Source organism: Heptranchias perlo, unplaced genomic scaffold, assembly GCF_035084215.1.
Source record: "Heptranchias perlo isolate sHepPer1 unplaced genomic scaffold, sHepPer1.hap1 HAP1_SCAFFOLD_462, whole genome shotgun sequence".
Classification (NCBI taxonomy): domain Eukaryota; kingdom Metazoa; phylum Chordata; class Chondrichthyes; order Hexanchiformes; family Hexanchidae; genus Heptranchias; species Heptranchias perlo.
In genome coordinates this window covers 144,272-158,151 of record NW_027139476.1, presented here as the reverse complement: position 1 = coordinate 158,151, position 13,880 = coordinate 144,272, and the positions used below count along the sequence as shown (strand labels likewise).

The 13,880-nt window shown below is 53.6% G+C and overlaps 1 protein-coding gene across 1 annotated transcript in view; it reads left to right on the top strand.

The window, feature by feature from the left end:
- The window catches only part of LOC137313286 (hexokinase-2-like), a 173,280-nt gene that overhangs the window by 21,865 nt on the left and 137,535 nt on the right, over positions 1–13,880 (top strand). Inside the window, exons 4-5 of the mRNA XM_067979411.1 lie at positions 2,306–2,425; positions 7,659–7,754. Of these exons, the coding sequence (XP_067835512.1) occupies positions 2,306–2,425; positions 7,659–7,754 (216 nt within the window). The remainder of the gene's footprint in view (positions 1–2,305; positions 2,426–7,658; positions 7,755–13,880) is intronic.

The following is a 13,880-nucleotide window of genomic DNA, read 5'->3' as shown; positions in this document are numbered from 1 at the left end:
GAATACACAATGGGTCAAATTACACAGACAAAGAGAGAAAGAGACCCGAAAGGCAGAGAGAGAGAGAGAGAGAATGTTCAGTTATATTAAAAACAGATAACTTTTGTTTCCCCTTGCTGGTGGGGTTACGTGTAGCGTGACATGAACCCAAGATCCCGGTTGAGACCGTCCTCATGGGTGCGGAACTTGGCTATCAATTTCTGCTCGACGATTTTGCGTTGTCGTGTGTCTCGAAGGCCGCCTTGGAGTATGCTTACCCAAAGATCGGTGGCTGAATGTCCTTGACTGTTGAAGTGTTCTCCGACTGGGAGGGAACCCTCCTGTCTGGCGATTGTTGCGCGGTGTCCGTTCATCCGTTGTCGCAGTGTCTGGGACATACTGTTTTCCGTGGCTAACCTGTCTGAACACCAACGACACCTTTGATTCCCAGCCTAATATAAGATATGCGATTTGAGAACCTTTCACTCACTCACCTGACGAAGGAGATAATCTCCGAAAGCTTGTGATTTTCAAATAAAACTGTTGGACTATAACCTGGTGTTGTAAGATTCCTTACAATAATCTATAGAATTTTGGAAGATGACAACTAATGCATCCACTATTTCCATGGCGACCTCTTATTATTCTGGGATGCAAATTATCAGGCCCTGGGAATTCATCGGCTTTCAGTCCCATTAATTTCTCCAGCACTATTTTTTTAATGATAATAATTTCCTTTAATTCCTGCTTCTCACTAGTCCCTTGTTTCCCGAGCATTTCTGAGACGTTATTGATGTGTGAAGTTACTGATTGGTGTGTAATACAGTGAGTGCTGTTACTGATTGGTGTGTAATACAGTGAGTGCTGTTACTGATTGGTGTGTAATACAGTGAGTGTTGTTACTGATTGGTGTGTAATACAGTGAGTGCTGTTACTGATTGGTGTGTAATACAGTGAGTGCTGTTACTGATTGGTGTGTAATACAGTGAGTGCTGTTACTGATTGGTGTGTAATACAGTGAGTGTTGTTACTGATTGGTGTGTAATACAGTGAGTGCTGTTACTGATTGGTGTGTAATACAGTGAGTGTTGTTACTGATTGGTGTGTAATACAGTGAGTGCTGTTACTGATTGGTGTGTAATACAGTGAGTGCTGTTACTGATTGGTGTGTAATACAGTGAGTGTTGTTACTGATTGGTGTGTAATACAGTGAGTGCTGTTACTGATTGGTGTGTAATACAGTGAGTGTTGTTACTGATTGGTGTGTAATACAGTGAGTGCTGTTACTGATTGGTGTGTAATACAGTGAGTGTTGTTACTGATTGGTGTGTAATACAGTGAGTGTTGTTACTGATTGGTGTGTAATACAGTGAGTGCTGTTACTGATTGGTGTGTAATACAGTGAGTGTTGTTACTGATTGGTGTGTAATACAGTGAGTGCTGTTACTGATTGGTGTGTAATACAGTGAGTGCTGTTACTGATTGGTGTGTAATACAGTGAGTGCTGTTACTGATTGGTGTGTAATACAGTGAGTGCTGTTACTGATTGGTGTGTAATACAGTGAGTGTTGTTACTGATTGGTGTGTAATACAGTGAGTGCTGTTACTGATTGGTGTGTAATACAGTGAGTGTTGTTACTGATTGGTGTGTAATACAGTGAGTGCTGTTACTGATTGGTGTGTAATACAGTGAGTGCTGTTACTGATTGGTGTGTAATACAGTGAGTGTTGTTACTGATTGGTGTGTAATACAGTGAGTGTTGTTACTGATTGGTGTGTAATACAGTGAGTGTTGTTACTGATTGGTGTGTAATACAGTGAGTGTTGTTACTGATTGGTGTGTAATACAGTGAGTGTTGTTACTGATTGGTGTGTAATACAGTGAGTGTTGTTACTGGTTGGTTTGTAATACAGTGAGTGCTGTTACTGATTGGTGTGTAATACAGTGAGTGTTGTTACTGATTGGTGTGTAATACAGTGAGTGTTGTTACTGGTTGGTTTGTAATACAGTGAGTGCTGTTACTGATTGGTGTGTAATACAGTGAGTGTTGTTACTGATTGGTGTGTAATACAGTGAGTGTTGTTACTGGTTGGTTTGTAATACAGTGAGTGTTGTTACTGATTGGTGTGTAATGCAGTGAGTGTTGTTACTGATTGGTGTGTAATACAGTGAGTGTTGTTACTGATTGGTGTGTAATACAGTGAGTGTTGTTACTGGTTGGTTTGTAATACAGTGAGTGTTGTTACTGATTGGTGTGTAATGCAGTGAGTGTTGTTACTGATTGATTAACACCCGTCCCCTAATATGTGTCTCTACCTGTTTCAGATCTTTGATCACATTGCTGAAAGCCTCGCTCAATTCCTGGAGAAACGGAAGATCAAGGAGAAGATTCTGCCACTGGGAGTAACTTTTTCATTTCTCTGCGAGCAGAAAAACCTCAATGAGGTTAGCGGATGACCAGCGTACAAACCCAAGGACTGTCCAATTATCTGCTTTCCTTCACGACATCAATCCCACATCCCCGCTCTCCCCTCATCCCCGCTCTCCCCCCATCCCCACTCTCCCGTCACTCCCACCATCCCCGCCCACCCCCCATCCCCGCTCTCCCACCATCCCCGCTCTCCCCCCATCCCCGCTCACCCCCCATCCCCGCTCTCCCACCATCCCCGCTCTCCCCACATCCCCGCTCTCCCCTCATCCCCGCTCTCCCCCCATCCCCGCTCTCCCCCCATCCCCGCTCACCCCTCATCCCCGCCCACCCCCCATCCCCGCTCTCCCACCATCCCCGCTCTCCCCACATCCCCGCTCTCCCCTCATCCCCGCTCTCCCGTCACTCCCACCATCCCCGCTCTCCCCCCATCCCCGCTCTCCCCCCATCCCCGCTCTCCCCCCATCCCCGCTCTCCCACCATCCCCGCTCTCCCACCATCCCCGCTCTCCCCCCATCCCCGCTCTCCCGTCACTCCCACCATCCCCGCTCTCCCCCCATCCCCGCTCTCCCCCCATCCCCGCTCTCCCCCCATCCCCGCTCTCCCCCCATCCCCGCTCTCCCACCATCCCCGCTCTCCCACCATCCCCGCTCTCCCCCCATCCCCGCTCTCCCGTCACTCCCACCATCCCCGCTCTCCCCCCATCCCCGCTCTCCCCCCATCCCCGCTCTCCCACCATCCCCGCTCTCCCACCATCCCCGCTCTCCCCCCATCCCCGCTCTCCCGTCACTCCCACCATCCCCGCCCACCCCCCATCCCCGCTCTCCCACCATCCCCGCTCTCCCCCCATTCCCGCTCACCCCTCATCCCCGCCCACCCCCCATCCCCGCTCTCCCCCCATCCCCGCTCTTCCCCCCATCCCCGCTCTCCCACCATCCCCGCTCTACCCCCATCCCCGCTCTCCCGTCAATCCCACCATCCCCGCTCTCCCCCCATCCCCGCTCTCCCCCCATCCCCGCTCTCCCACCATCCCCGCTCTCCCGTCACTCCCACCATCCCCGCTCTCCCACCATCCCCGCTCTCCCCCCATCCCCGCTTTCCCGTCACTCCCACCATCCCCGCTCTCCCCCCATCCCCGCTCTCCCCCCATCCCCGCTCTCCCCACATCCCCGCTCTCCCCCCATCCCCGCTCTCCCGTCACTCCCCCCATCCCCGCTCTCCCACCATCCCCGCTCACCCCTCATCCCCGCTCTCCCCACATCCCCGCTCTCCCCACATCCCCGCTCTCCCCACATCCCCGCTCTCCCCACATCCCCGCTCTCCCCCCATCCCCGCTCTCCCGTCACTCCCCCCATCCCCGCTCTCCCACCATCCCCGCTCACCCCTCATCCCCGCTCTCCCCACATCCCCGCTCTCCCCACATCCCCGCTCTCCCCCCATCCCCGCTCTTCCCCCCATCCCCGCTCTCCCACCATCCCCGCTCTACCCCCATCCCCGCTCTCCCGTCAATCCCACCATCCCCGCTCTCCCCCCATCCCCGCTCTCCCCCCATCCCCGCTCTCCCACCATCCCCGCTCTCCCGTCACTCCCACCATCCCCGCTCTCCCACCATCCCCGCTCTCCCCCCATCCCCGCTTTCCCGTCACTCCCACCATCCCCGCTCTCCCCCCATCCCCGCTCTCCCCCCATCCCCGCTCTCCCACCATCCCCGCTCTCCCACCATCCCCGCTCTCCCCCCATCCCCGCTCTCCCGTCACTCCCACCATCCCCGCCCACCCCCCATCCCCGCTCTCCCACCATCCCCGCTCTCCCACCATCCCCGCTCACCCCTCATCCCCGCTCTCCCCACATCCCCGCTCTCCCCACATCCCCGCTCTCCCCACATCCCCGCTCTCCCCACATCCCCGCTCTCCCCACATCCCCGCTCACCCCTCATCCCCGCTCTCCCCTCATCCCCGCTCTCCCGTCACTCCCCCCATCCCCGCTCTCCCCCCATCCCCGCTCTCCCCCCATCCCCGCTCTCCCACCATCCCCGCTCACCCCTCATCCCCGCTCTCCCCACATCCCCGCTCTCCCACCATCCCCGCTCACCCCACATCCCCGCTCTCCCCCCATCCCCGCTCTCCCGTCACTCCCACCATCCCCGCTCTCCCCCCATCCCCGCTCTCCCACCATCCCCGCTCACCCCTCATCCCCGCTCTCCCCCCATCCCCGCTCTCCCACCATCCCCGCTCTCCCACCATCCCCGCTCACCCCTCAACCCCGCTCTCCCCCCATCCCCGCTCTCCCACCATCCCCGCTCTCCCACCATCCCCGCTCTCCCCCCATCCCCGCTCTCCCACCATCCCCGCTCTCCCACCATCCCCGCTCACCCCTCATCCCCGCTCTCCCACCATCCCCGCTCACCCCTCATCCCCGCTCTCCCCACATCCCCGCTCTCCCCACATCCCCGCTCTCCCCACATCCCCGCTCTCCCCACATCCCCGCTCTCCCCACATCCCCGCTCACCCCTCATCCCCGCTCTCCCCACATCCCCGCTCTCCCCACATCCCCGCTCTCCCCACATCCCCGCTCTCCCCTCATCCCCGCTCTCCCGTCACTCCCCCCATCCCCGCTCTCCCCCCATCCCCGCTCTCCCCCCATCCCCGCTCTCCCACCATCCCCGCTCACCCCTCATCCCCGCTCTCCCCACATCCCCGCTCTCCCACCATCCCCGCTCACCCCACATCCCCGCTCTCCCCCCATCCCCGCTCTCCCGTCACTCCCACCATCCCCGCTCTCCCCCCATCCCCGCTCTCCCACCATCCCCGCTCACCCCTCATCCCCGCTCTCCCCCCATCCCCGCTCTCCCACCATCCCCGCTCTCCCACCATCCCCGCTCACCCCTCATCCCCGCTCTCCCCCCATCCCCGCTCTCCCACCATCCCCGCTCTCCCACCATCCCCGCTCTCCCCCCATCCCCGCTCTCCCACCATCCCCGCTCTCCCACCATCCCCGCTCTCCCACCATCCCCGCTCTCCCACCATCCCCGCTCTCCCACCATCCCCGCTCACCCCTCATCCCCGCTCTCCCCCCATCCCCGCTCTCCCACCATCCCCGCTCACCCCTCATCCCCGCTCTCCCCCCATCCCCGCTCTCCCACCATCCCCGCTCTCCCACCATCCCCGCTCAACCCTCATCCCCGCTCTCCCCCCATCCCCGCTCTCCCACCATCCCCGCTCTCCCCCCATCCCCGCTCTCCCACCATCCCCGCTCTCCCACCATCCCCGCTCTCCCACCATCCCCGCTCACCCCCATCCCCGCTCTCCCCCCATCCCCGCTCTCCCACCATCCCCGCTCTCCCCCCATCCCCGCTCTCCCACCATCCCCGCTCTCCCACCATCCCCGCTCTCCCCCCATCCCCGCTCTCCCCCCATCCCCGCTCTCCCCTCATCCCCGCTCACCCCTCATCCCCGCTCTCCCCCCATCCCCGCTCTCCCACCATCCCCGCTCTCCCACCATCCCCGCTCTCCCCCCATCCCCGCTCTCCCACCATCCCCGCTCACCCCTCATCCCCGCTCTCCCCCCATCCCCGCTCTCCCACCATCCCCGCTCTCCCACCATCCCCGCTCTCCCCCATCCCCGCTCTCCCACCATCCCCGCTCTCCCCCCATCCCCGCTCTCCCACCATCCCCGCTCTCCCACCATCCCCGCTCTCCCACCATCCCCGCTCTCCCACCATCCCCGCCCACCCCCCATCCCCGCTCTCCCCCCATCCCCGCTCTCCCACCATCCCCGCTCTCCCACCATCCCCGCTCTCCCCCCATCCCCGCTCTCCCACCATCCCCGCTCTCCCACCATCCCCGCTCTCCCCCCATCCCCGCTCTCCCACCATCCCCGCTCACCCCTCATCCCCGCTCTCCCCCCATCCCCGCTCTCCCACCATCCCCGCTCTCCCACCATCCCCGCTCTCCCCCCATCCCCGCTCTCCCACCATCCCCGCTCTCCCCCCATCCCCGCTCTCCCCCCATCCCCGCTCTCCCACCATCCCCGCTCTCCCACCATCCCCGCTCTCCCACCATCCCCGCTCTCCCACCATCCCCGCCCACCCCCCATCCCCGCTCTCCCCCCATCCCCGCTCTCCCACCATCCCCGCTCTCCCACCATCCCCGCTCTCCCACCATCCCCGCTCTCCCACCATCCCCGCTCTCCCCTCATCCCTGTATCAATCCCAAACTTATGCCACTTACCCACTCTTAGCCTATTGGTTAGGAGACATCCCAGTCAATGATCCCCAGGTGATGGGACTGGTCAGTGAGAGACCCCCTGTGAGGGGACTGGTCAATGAGAGATCCCCTGGTGAGGGGATTGGTCAGTGAGAGACCCCCTGTGAGGGGATTGGTCAGTGAGAGACCCCCTGTGAGGGGACTGGTCATTGAGAGACCCCTGTGAGGGGACTGGTCATTGAGAGACCCCCTGGTGAGGGGATTGATCAGTGAGAGACCCCCTGGTGAGGGGATTGGTCAATGAGAGACCCCCTGTGAGGGGACTGGTCAGTGAGAGACCCCCTGGTGAGGGGATTGGTCAGTGAGAAACCCCCTGGTGAGGGGACTGGTCAGTGAGAGACCCCCTGTGAGGGGACTGGTCAATGAGAGACCCCCTGTGAGGGGACTGGTCAGTGAGAGACCCCCTGTGAGGGGACTGGTCAGTGAGAGACCCCCTGTGAGGGGACTGGTCAATGAGAGACCCCCTGGTGATGGGACTGGTCAGTGAGAGACCCCCTGTGAGGGGACTGGTCAGTGAGGGACCCCCTGGTGATGGGACTGGTCAGTGAGAGACCCCCTGTGAGGGGACTGATCAATGAGAGACCCCCTGGTGAGGGGACTGGTCAATGAGAGACCCCTGTGAGGGGAGTGGTCAGTGAGAGACCCCCTGTGAGGGGACTGGTCAGTGAGAGACCCCCTGGTGAGGGGACTGGTCAATGAGAGACCCCTGTGAGGGGAGTGGTCAGTGAGAGACCCCTGTGAGGGGAGCGGTCAGTGAGAGACCCCCTGTGAGGGGACTGGTCAGTGAGAGACCCCCTGTGAGGGGACTGGTCAATGAGAGACCCCCTGGTGATGGGTCTGGTCAATGAGAGACCGCTGTGAGGGGAGTGGTCAATGAGAGACCCCTGTGAGGGGACTGGTCAGTGAGAGACCCACTGTGAGGGGACTGGTCAATGAGAGACCCCCTGGGATTATCAGACTGAAAATGGAGCATGTGTTTTCACAGGGTGAGTTGCTGAGATCAACAGACGGATTGGAAGGGAAAGCACTGGATGAGGAAAAGTTTGTGGAGCTGCTGCAACGTGCCATCGAACACCAAGGGGTGAGACTCCTCCACAGACTGTCGAAAGAGACTCTGCTCCGGGCGGGGGGGGGGGGAGCGGGGGGTGGGGGGGTGGAGGCACGGGAGGGGGAGGGGAGGGGAGTTGTGGGTCAAAAAGGGGAGGGGAGGGGGAGAGGAGAGGGTGCTGGCGAGGGGACGGGCAAGCAGGTGTCCCTCTGTTTCTAATACTGCTGTCCTGAACTCCCTGTGTTTCTAATACTGCTGTCCTGAACTCCCTGTGTTTCTAATACTGCTGTCCTGAACTCCCTGTGTTTCTAATACTGCTGTCCTGAACTCCCTGTGTTTCTAATACTGCTGTCCTGAACTCCCTGTGTTTCTAATACTGCTGTCCTGAACTCCCTGTGTTTCTAATACTGCTGTCCTGAACTCCCTGTGTTTCTAATACTGCTGTCCTGAACTCCCTGTATTTCTAATACTGCTGTCCTGAACTCCCTGTGTTTCTAATACTGTTGTCCTGAACTCCCTGTGTTTCTAATACTGCTGTCCTGAACTCCCTGTGTTTCTAATACTGTTGTCCTGAACTCCCTGTGTTTCTAATACTGCTGTCCTGAACTCCCTGTGTTTCTAATACTGTTGTCCTGAACTCCCTGTGTTTCTAATACTGTTGTCCTGAACTCCCTGTGTTTCTAATACTGCTGTCCTGAACTCCCTGTGTTTCTAATACTGCTGTCCTGAACTCCCTGTGTTTCTAATACTGCTGTCCTGAACTCCCTGTGTTTCTAATACTGCTGTCCTGAACTCCCTGTGTTTCTAATACTGCTGTCCTGAACTCCCTGTATTTCTAATACTGCTGTCCTGAACTCCCTGTGTTTCTAATACTGTTGTCCTGAACTCCCTGTGTTTCTAATACTGCTGTCCTGAACTCCCTGTGTTTCTAATACTGTTGTCCTGAACTCCCTGTGTTTCTAATACTGTTGTCCTGAACTCCCTCTGTTTCCAATACTGCTGTCCTGAACTCCCTGTGTTTCTAATACTGTTGTCCTGAACTCCCTGTGTTTCTAATACTGCTGTCCTGAACTCCCTGTGTTTCTAATACTGTTGTCCTGAACTCCCTGTGTTTCCAATACTGCTGTCCTGAACTCCCTGTGTTTCTAATACTGCTGTCCTGAACTCCCTGTGTTTCTAATACTGCTGTCCTGAACTCCCTGTGTTTCTAATACTGTTGTCCTGAACTCCCTGTGTTTATAATACTGTTGTCCTGAACTCCCTGTGTTTCTAATACTGTTGTCCTGAACTCCCTGTGTTTCTAATACTGTTGTCCTGAACTCCCTGTGTTTCTAATACTGTTGTCCTGAACTCCCTGTGTTTCTAATACTGTTGTCCTGAACTCCCTGTGTTTCTAATACTGTTGTCCTGAACTCCCTGTGTTTCTAATACTGCTGTCCTGAACTCCCTGTGTTTCTAATACTGCTGTCCTGAACTCCCTGTGTTTCTAATACTGCTGTCCTGAACTCCCTGTGTTTCTAATACTGTTGTCCTGAACTCCCTGTGTTTCTAATACTGCTGTCCTGAACTCCCTGTGTTTCTAATACTGCTGTCCTGAACTCCCTGTGTTTCTAATACTGCTGTCCTGAACTCCCTGTGTTTCTAATACTGCTGTCCTGAAGTCCCCGTGTTTCTAATACTGTTGTCCTGAACTCCCTGTGTTTCTAATACTGCTGTCCTGAACTCCCTGTGTTTCTAATACTGCTGTCCTGAACTCCCTGTGTTTCTAATACTTCTGTCCTGAACTCCCTGTGTTTCTAATACTGTTGTCCTGAACTCCCTGTGTTTCTAATACTGCTGTCCTGAACTCCCTGTGTTTCTAATACTGCTGTCCTGAACTCCCTGTGTTTCTAATACTGCTGTCCTGAACTCCCTGTGTTTCTAATACTGCTGTCCTGAACTCCCTGTGTTTCTAATACTGCTGTCCTGAACTCCCTGTGTTTCTAATACTGCTGTCCTGAACTCCCTGTATTTCTAATACTGCTGTCCTGAACTCCCTGTGTTTCTAATACTGCTGTCCTGAACTCCCTGTGTTTCTAATACTGCTGTCCTGAACTCCCTGTGTTTCTAATACTGCTGTCCTGAACTCCCTGTGTTTCTAATACTGCTGTCCTGAACTCCCTGTGTTTCTAATACTGCTGTCCTGAACTCCCTGTGTTTCTAATACTGCTGTCCTGAACTCCCTGTGTTTCTAATACTGTTGTCCTGAACTCCCTGTGTTTCTAATACTGTTGTCCTGAACTCCCCGTGTTTCTAATACTGTTGTCCTGAACTCCCCGTGTTTCTAATACTGCTGTCCTGAACTCCCTGTGTTTCTAATACTGCTGTCCTGAACTCCCTGTGTTTCTAATACTGCTGTCCTGAACTCCCTGTGTTTCTAATACTGTTGTCCTGAACTCCCTGTGTTTCTAATACTGCTGTCCTGAACTCCCTGTGTTTCTAATACTGCTGTCCTGAACTCCCTGTGTTTCTAATACTGCTGTCCTGAACTCCCTGTGTTTCTAATACTGTTGTCCTGAACTCCCTATGTTTCTAATACTGCTGTCCTGAACTCCCTGTGTTTCTAATACTGTTGTCCTGAACTCCCTGTGTTTCTAATACTGCTGTCCTGAACTCCCTGTGTTTCTAATACTGCTGTCCTGAACTCCCTGTGTTTCTAATACTGTTGTCCTGAACTCCCTATGTTTCTAATACTGCTGTCCTGAACTCCCTGTGTTTCTAATACTGCTGTCCTGAACTCCCTGTGTTTCTAATACTGCTGTCCTGAACTCCCTGTGTTTCTAATACTGCTGTCCTGAACTCCCTGTGTTTCTAATACTGCTGTCCTGAACTCCCTGTATTTCTAATACTGCTGTCCTGAACTCCCTGTGTTTCTAATACTGCTGTCCTGAACTCCCTGTGTTTCCAATACTGCTGTCCTGAACTCCCTGTGTTTCTAATACTGTTGTCCTGAACTCCCTGTGTTTCTAATACTGCTGTCCTGAACTCCCTGTGTTTCTAATACTGCTGTCCTGAACTCCCTGTGTTTCTAATACTGCTGTCCTGAACTCCCTGTGTTTCTAATACTGTTGTCCTGAACTCCCTGTGTTTCTAATACTGCTGTCCTGAACTCCCTGTGTTTCTAATACTGCTGTCCTGAACTCCCTGTGTTTCTAATACTGCTGTCCTGAACTCCCTGTGTTTCTAATACTGCTGTCCTGAACTCCCTGTGTTTCTAATACTGTTGTCCTGAACTCCCTGTGTTTCTAATACTGCTGTCCTGAACTCCCTGTGTTTCTAATACTGCTGTCCTGAACTCCCTGTGTTTCTAATACTGCTGTCCTGAACTCCCTGTGTTTCTAATACTGCTGTCCTGAACTCCCTGTGTTTCTAATACTGTTGTCCTGAACTCCCTGTGTTTCTAATACTGCTGTCCTGAACTCCCTGTGTTTCTAATACTGCTGTCCTGAACTCCCTGTGTTTCTAATACTGCTGTCCTGAACTCCCTGTGTTTCTAATACTGTTGTCCTGAACTCCCTGTGTTTCTAATACTGCTGTCCTGAACTCCCTGTGTTTCTAATACTGCTGTCCTGAACTCCCTGTGTTTCTAATACTGCTGTCCTGAACTCCCTGTGTTTCTAATACTGTTGTCCTGAACTCCCTGTGTTTCTAATACTGCTGTCCTGAACTCCCTGTGTTTCTAATACTGCTGTCCTGAACTCCCTGTGTTTCTAATACTGCTGTCCTGAACTCCCTGTGTTTCTAATACTGCTGTCCTGAACTCCCTGTGTTTCTAATAATGTTGTCCTGAACTCCCTGTGTTTCTAATACTGCTGTCCTGAACTCCCTGTGTTTCTAATACTGCTGTCCTGAACTCCCTGTGTTTCTAATACTGCTGTCCTGAACTCCCTGTGTTTCTAATACTGCTGTCCTGAACTCCCTGTGTTTCTAATACTGTTGTCCTGAACTCCCTGTGTTTCTAATACTGCTGTCCTGAACTCCCTGTGTTTCTAATACTGCTGTCCTGAACTCCCTGTGTTTCTAATACTGCTGTCCTGAACTCCCTGTGTTTCTAATACTGCTGTCCTGAACTCCCTGTGTTTCTAATACTGCTGTCCTGAACTCCCTGTGTTTCTAATACTGCTGTCCTGAACTCCCTGTGTTTCTAATACTGCTGTCCTGAACTCCCTGTGTTTCGAATACTGCTGTCCTGAACTCCCTGTGTTTCTAATACTGCTGTCCTGAACTCCCTGTGTTTCTAATACTGCTGTCCTGAACTCCCTGTGTTTCTAATACTGCTGTCCTGAACTCCCTGTGTTTCTAATACTGTTGTCCTGAACTCCCTGTATTTCTAATACTGCTGTCCTGAACTCCCTGTGTTTCTAATACTGCTGTCCTGAACTCCCTGTGTTTCTAATACTGCTGTCCTGAACTCCCTGTGTTTCTAATACTGTTGTCCTGAACTCCCTGTGTTTCTAATACTGCTGTCCTGAACTCCCTGTGTTTCTAATACTGCTGTCCTGAACTCCCTGTGTTTCTAATACTGTTGTCCTGAACTCCCTGTGTTTCTAATACTGTTGTCCTGAACTCCCTGTGTTTCTAATACTGCTGTCCTGAACTCCCTGTGTTTCGAATACTGTTGTCCTGAACTCCCTGTGTTTCTAATACTGCTGTCCTGAGCCCTCCGTGTTTCCAATACTGCTGTCCTGCACTCCCTGTGGTTCTAATACTGTTGTCCTGCACTCCCTGTGTTTCTAATCCTGTTGTCCTGAACTCCCCGTGTTTCTAATCCTGTTGTCCTGAACTCCCTGTGTTTCTAATCCTGTTGTCCTGAACTCCCTGTGTTTCTAATCCTGTTGTCCTGAACTCCCTGTGTTTCTAATCCTGTTGTCCTGAACTCCCTGTGTTTCTAATCCTGTTGTCCTGAACTCCCCGTGTTTCTAATCCTGTTGTCCTGAACTCCCTGTGTTTCTAATCCTGTTGTCCTGAACTCCCTGTGTTTCTAATCCTGTTGTCCTGAACTCCCTGTGTTTCTAATCCTGTTGTCCTGAACTCCCTGTGTTTCTAATCCTGTTGTCCTGAACTCCCTGTGTTTCTAATACTGCTGTCCTGAACTCCCTGTGTTTCTAATACTGTTGTCCTGAACTCCCCGTGTTTCTAATACTGCTGTCCTGAACTCCCTGTGTTTCTAATACTGTTGTCCTGAACTCCCTGTGTTTCTAATACTGCTGTCCTGAACTCCCTGTGTTTCTAATACTGTTGTCCTGAACTCCCTGTGTTTCTAATCCTGTTGTCCTGAACTCCCTGTGTTTCTAATACTGCTGTCCTGAACTCCCTGTGTTTCTAATACTGTTGTCCTGAACTCCCTGTGTTTCTAATACTGCTGTCCTGAACTCCCTGTGTTTCTAATACTGTTGTCCTGAACTCCCTGTATTTCTAATACTGTTGTCCTGCACTCCCTGTGTTTCTAATACTGCTGTCCTGAACTCCCTGTGTTTCTAATACTGTTGTCCTGAACTCCCTGTGTTTCTAATACTGTTGTACTGAACTCCCTGTGTTTCTAATACTGTTGTCCTGAACTCCCTGTGTTTCTAATACTGCTGTCCTGAACTCCCTGTGTTTCTAATACTGCTGTCCTGAACTCCCTGTGTTTCTAATACTGCTGTCCTGAACTCCCTGTGTTTCTAATACTGCTGTCCTGAACTCCCTGTGTTTCTAATACTGCTGTCCTGAACTCCCCGTGTTTCTAATCCTGTTGTCCTGAACTCCCTGTGTTTCTAATCCTGTTGTCCTGAACTCCCTGTGTTTCTAATCCTGTTGTCCTGAACTCCCTGTGTTTCTAATCCTGTTGTCCTGAACTCCCTGTGTTTCTAATCCTGTTGTCCTGAACTCCCCGTGTTTCTAATCCTGTTGTCCTGAACTCCCTGTGTTTCTAATCCTGTTGTCCTGAACTCCCTGTGTTTCTAATCCTGTTGTCCTGAACTCCCTGTGTTTCTAATCCTGTTGTCCTGAACTCCCTGTGTTTCTAATCCTGTTGTCCTGAACTCCCTGTGTTTCTAATACTGCTGTCCTGAACTCCCTGTGTTTCTAATACTGTTGTCCTGAACTCCCTGTGTTTCTAATACTGTTGTCCTGAACTCC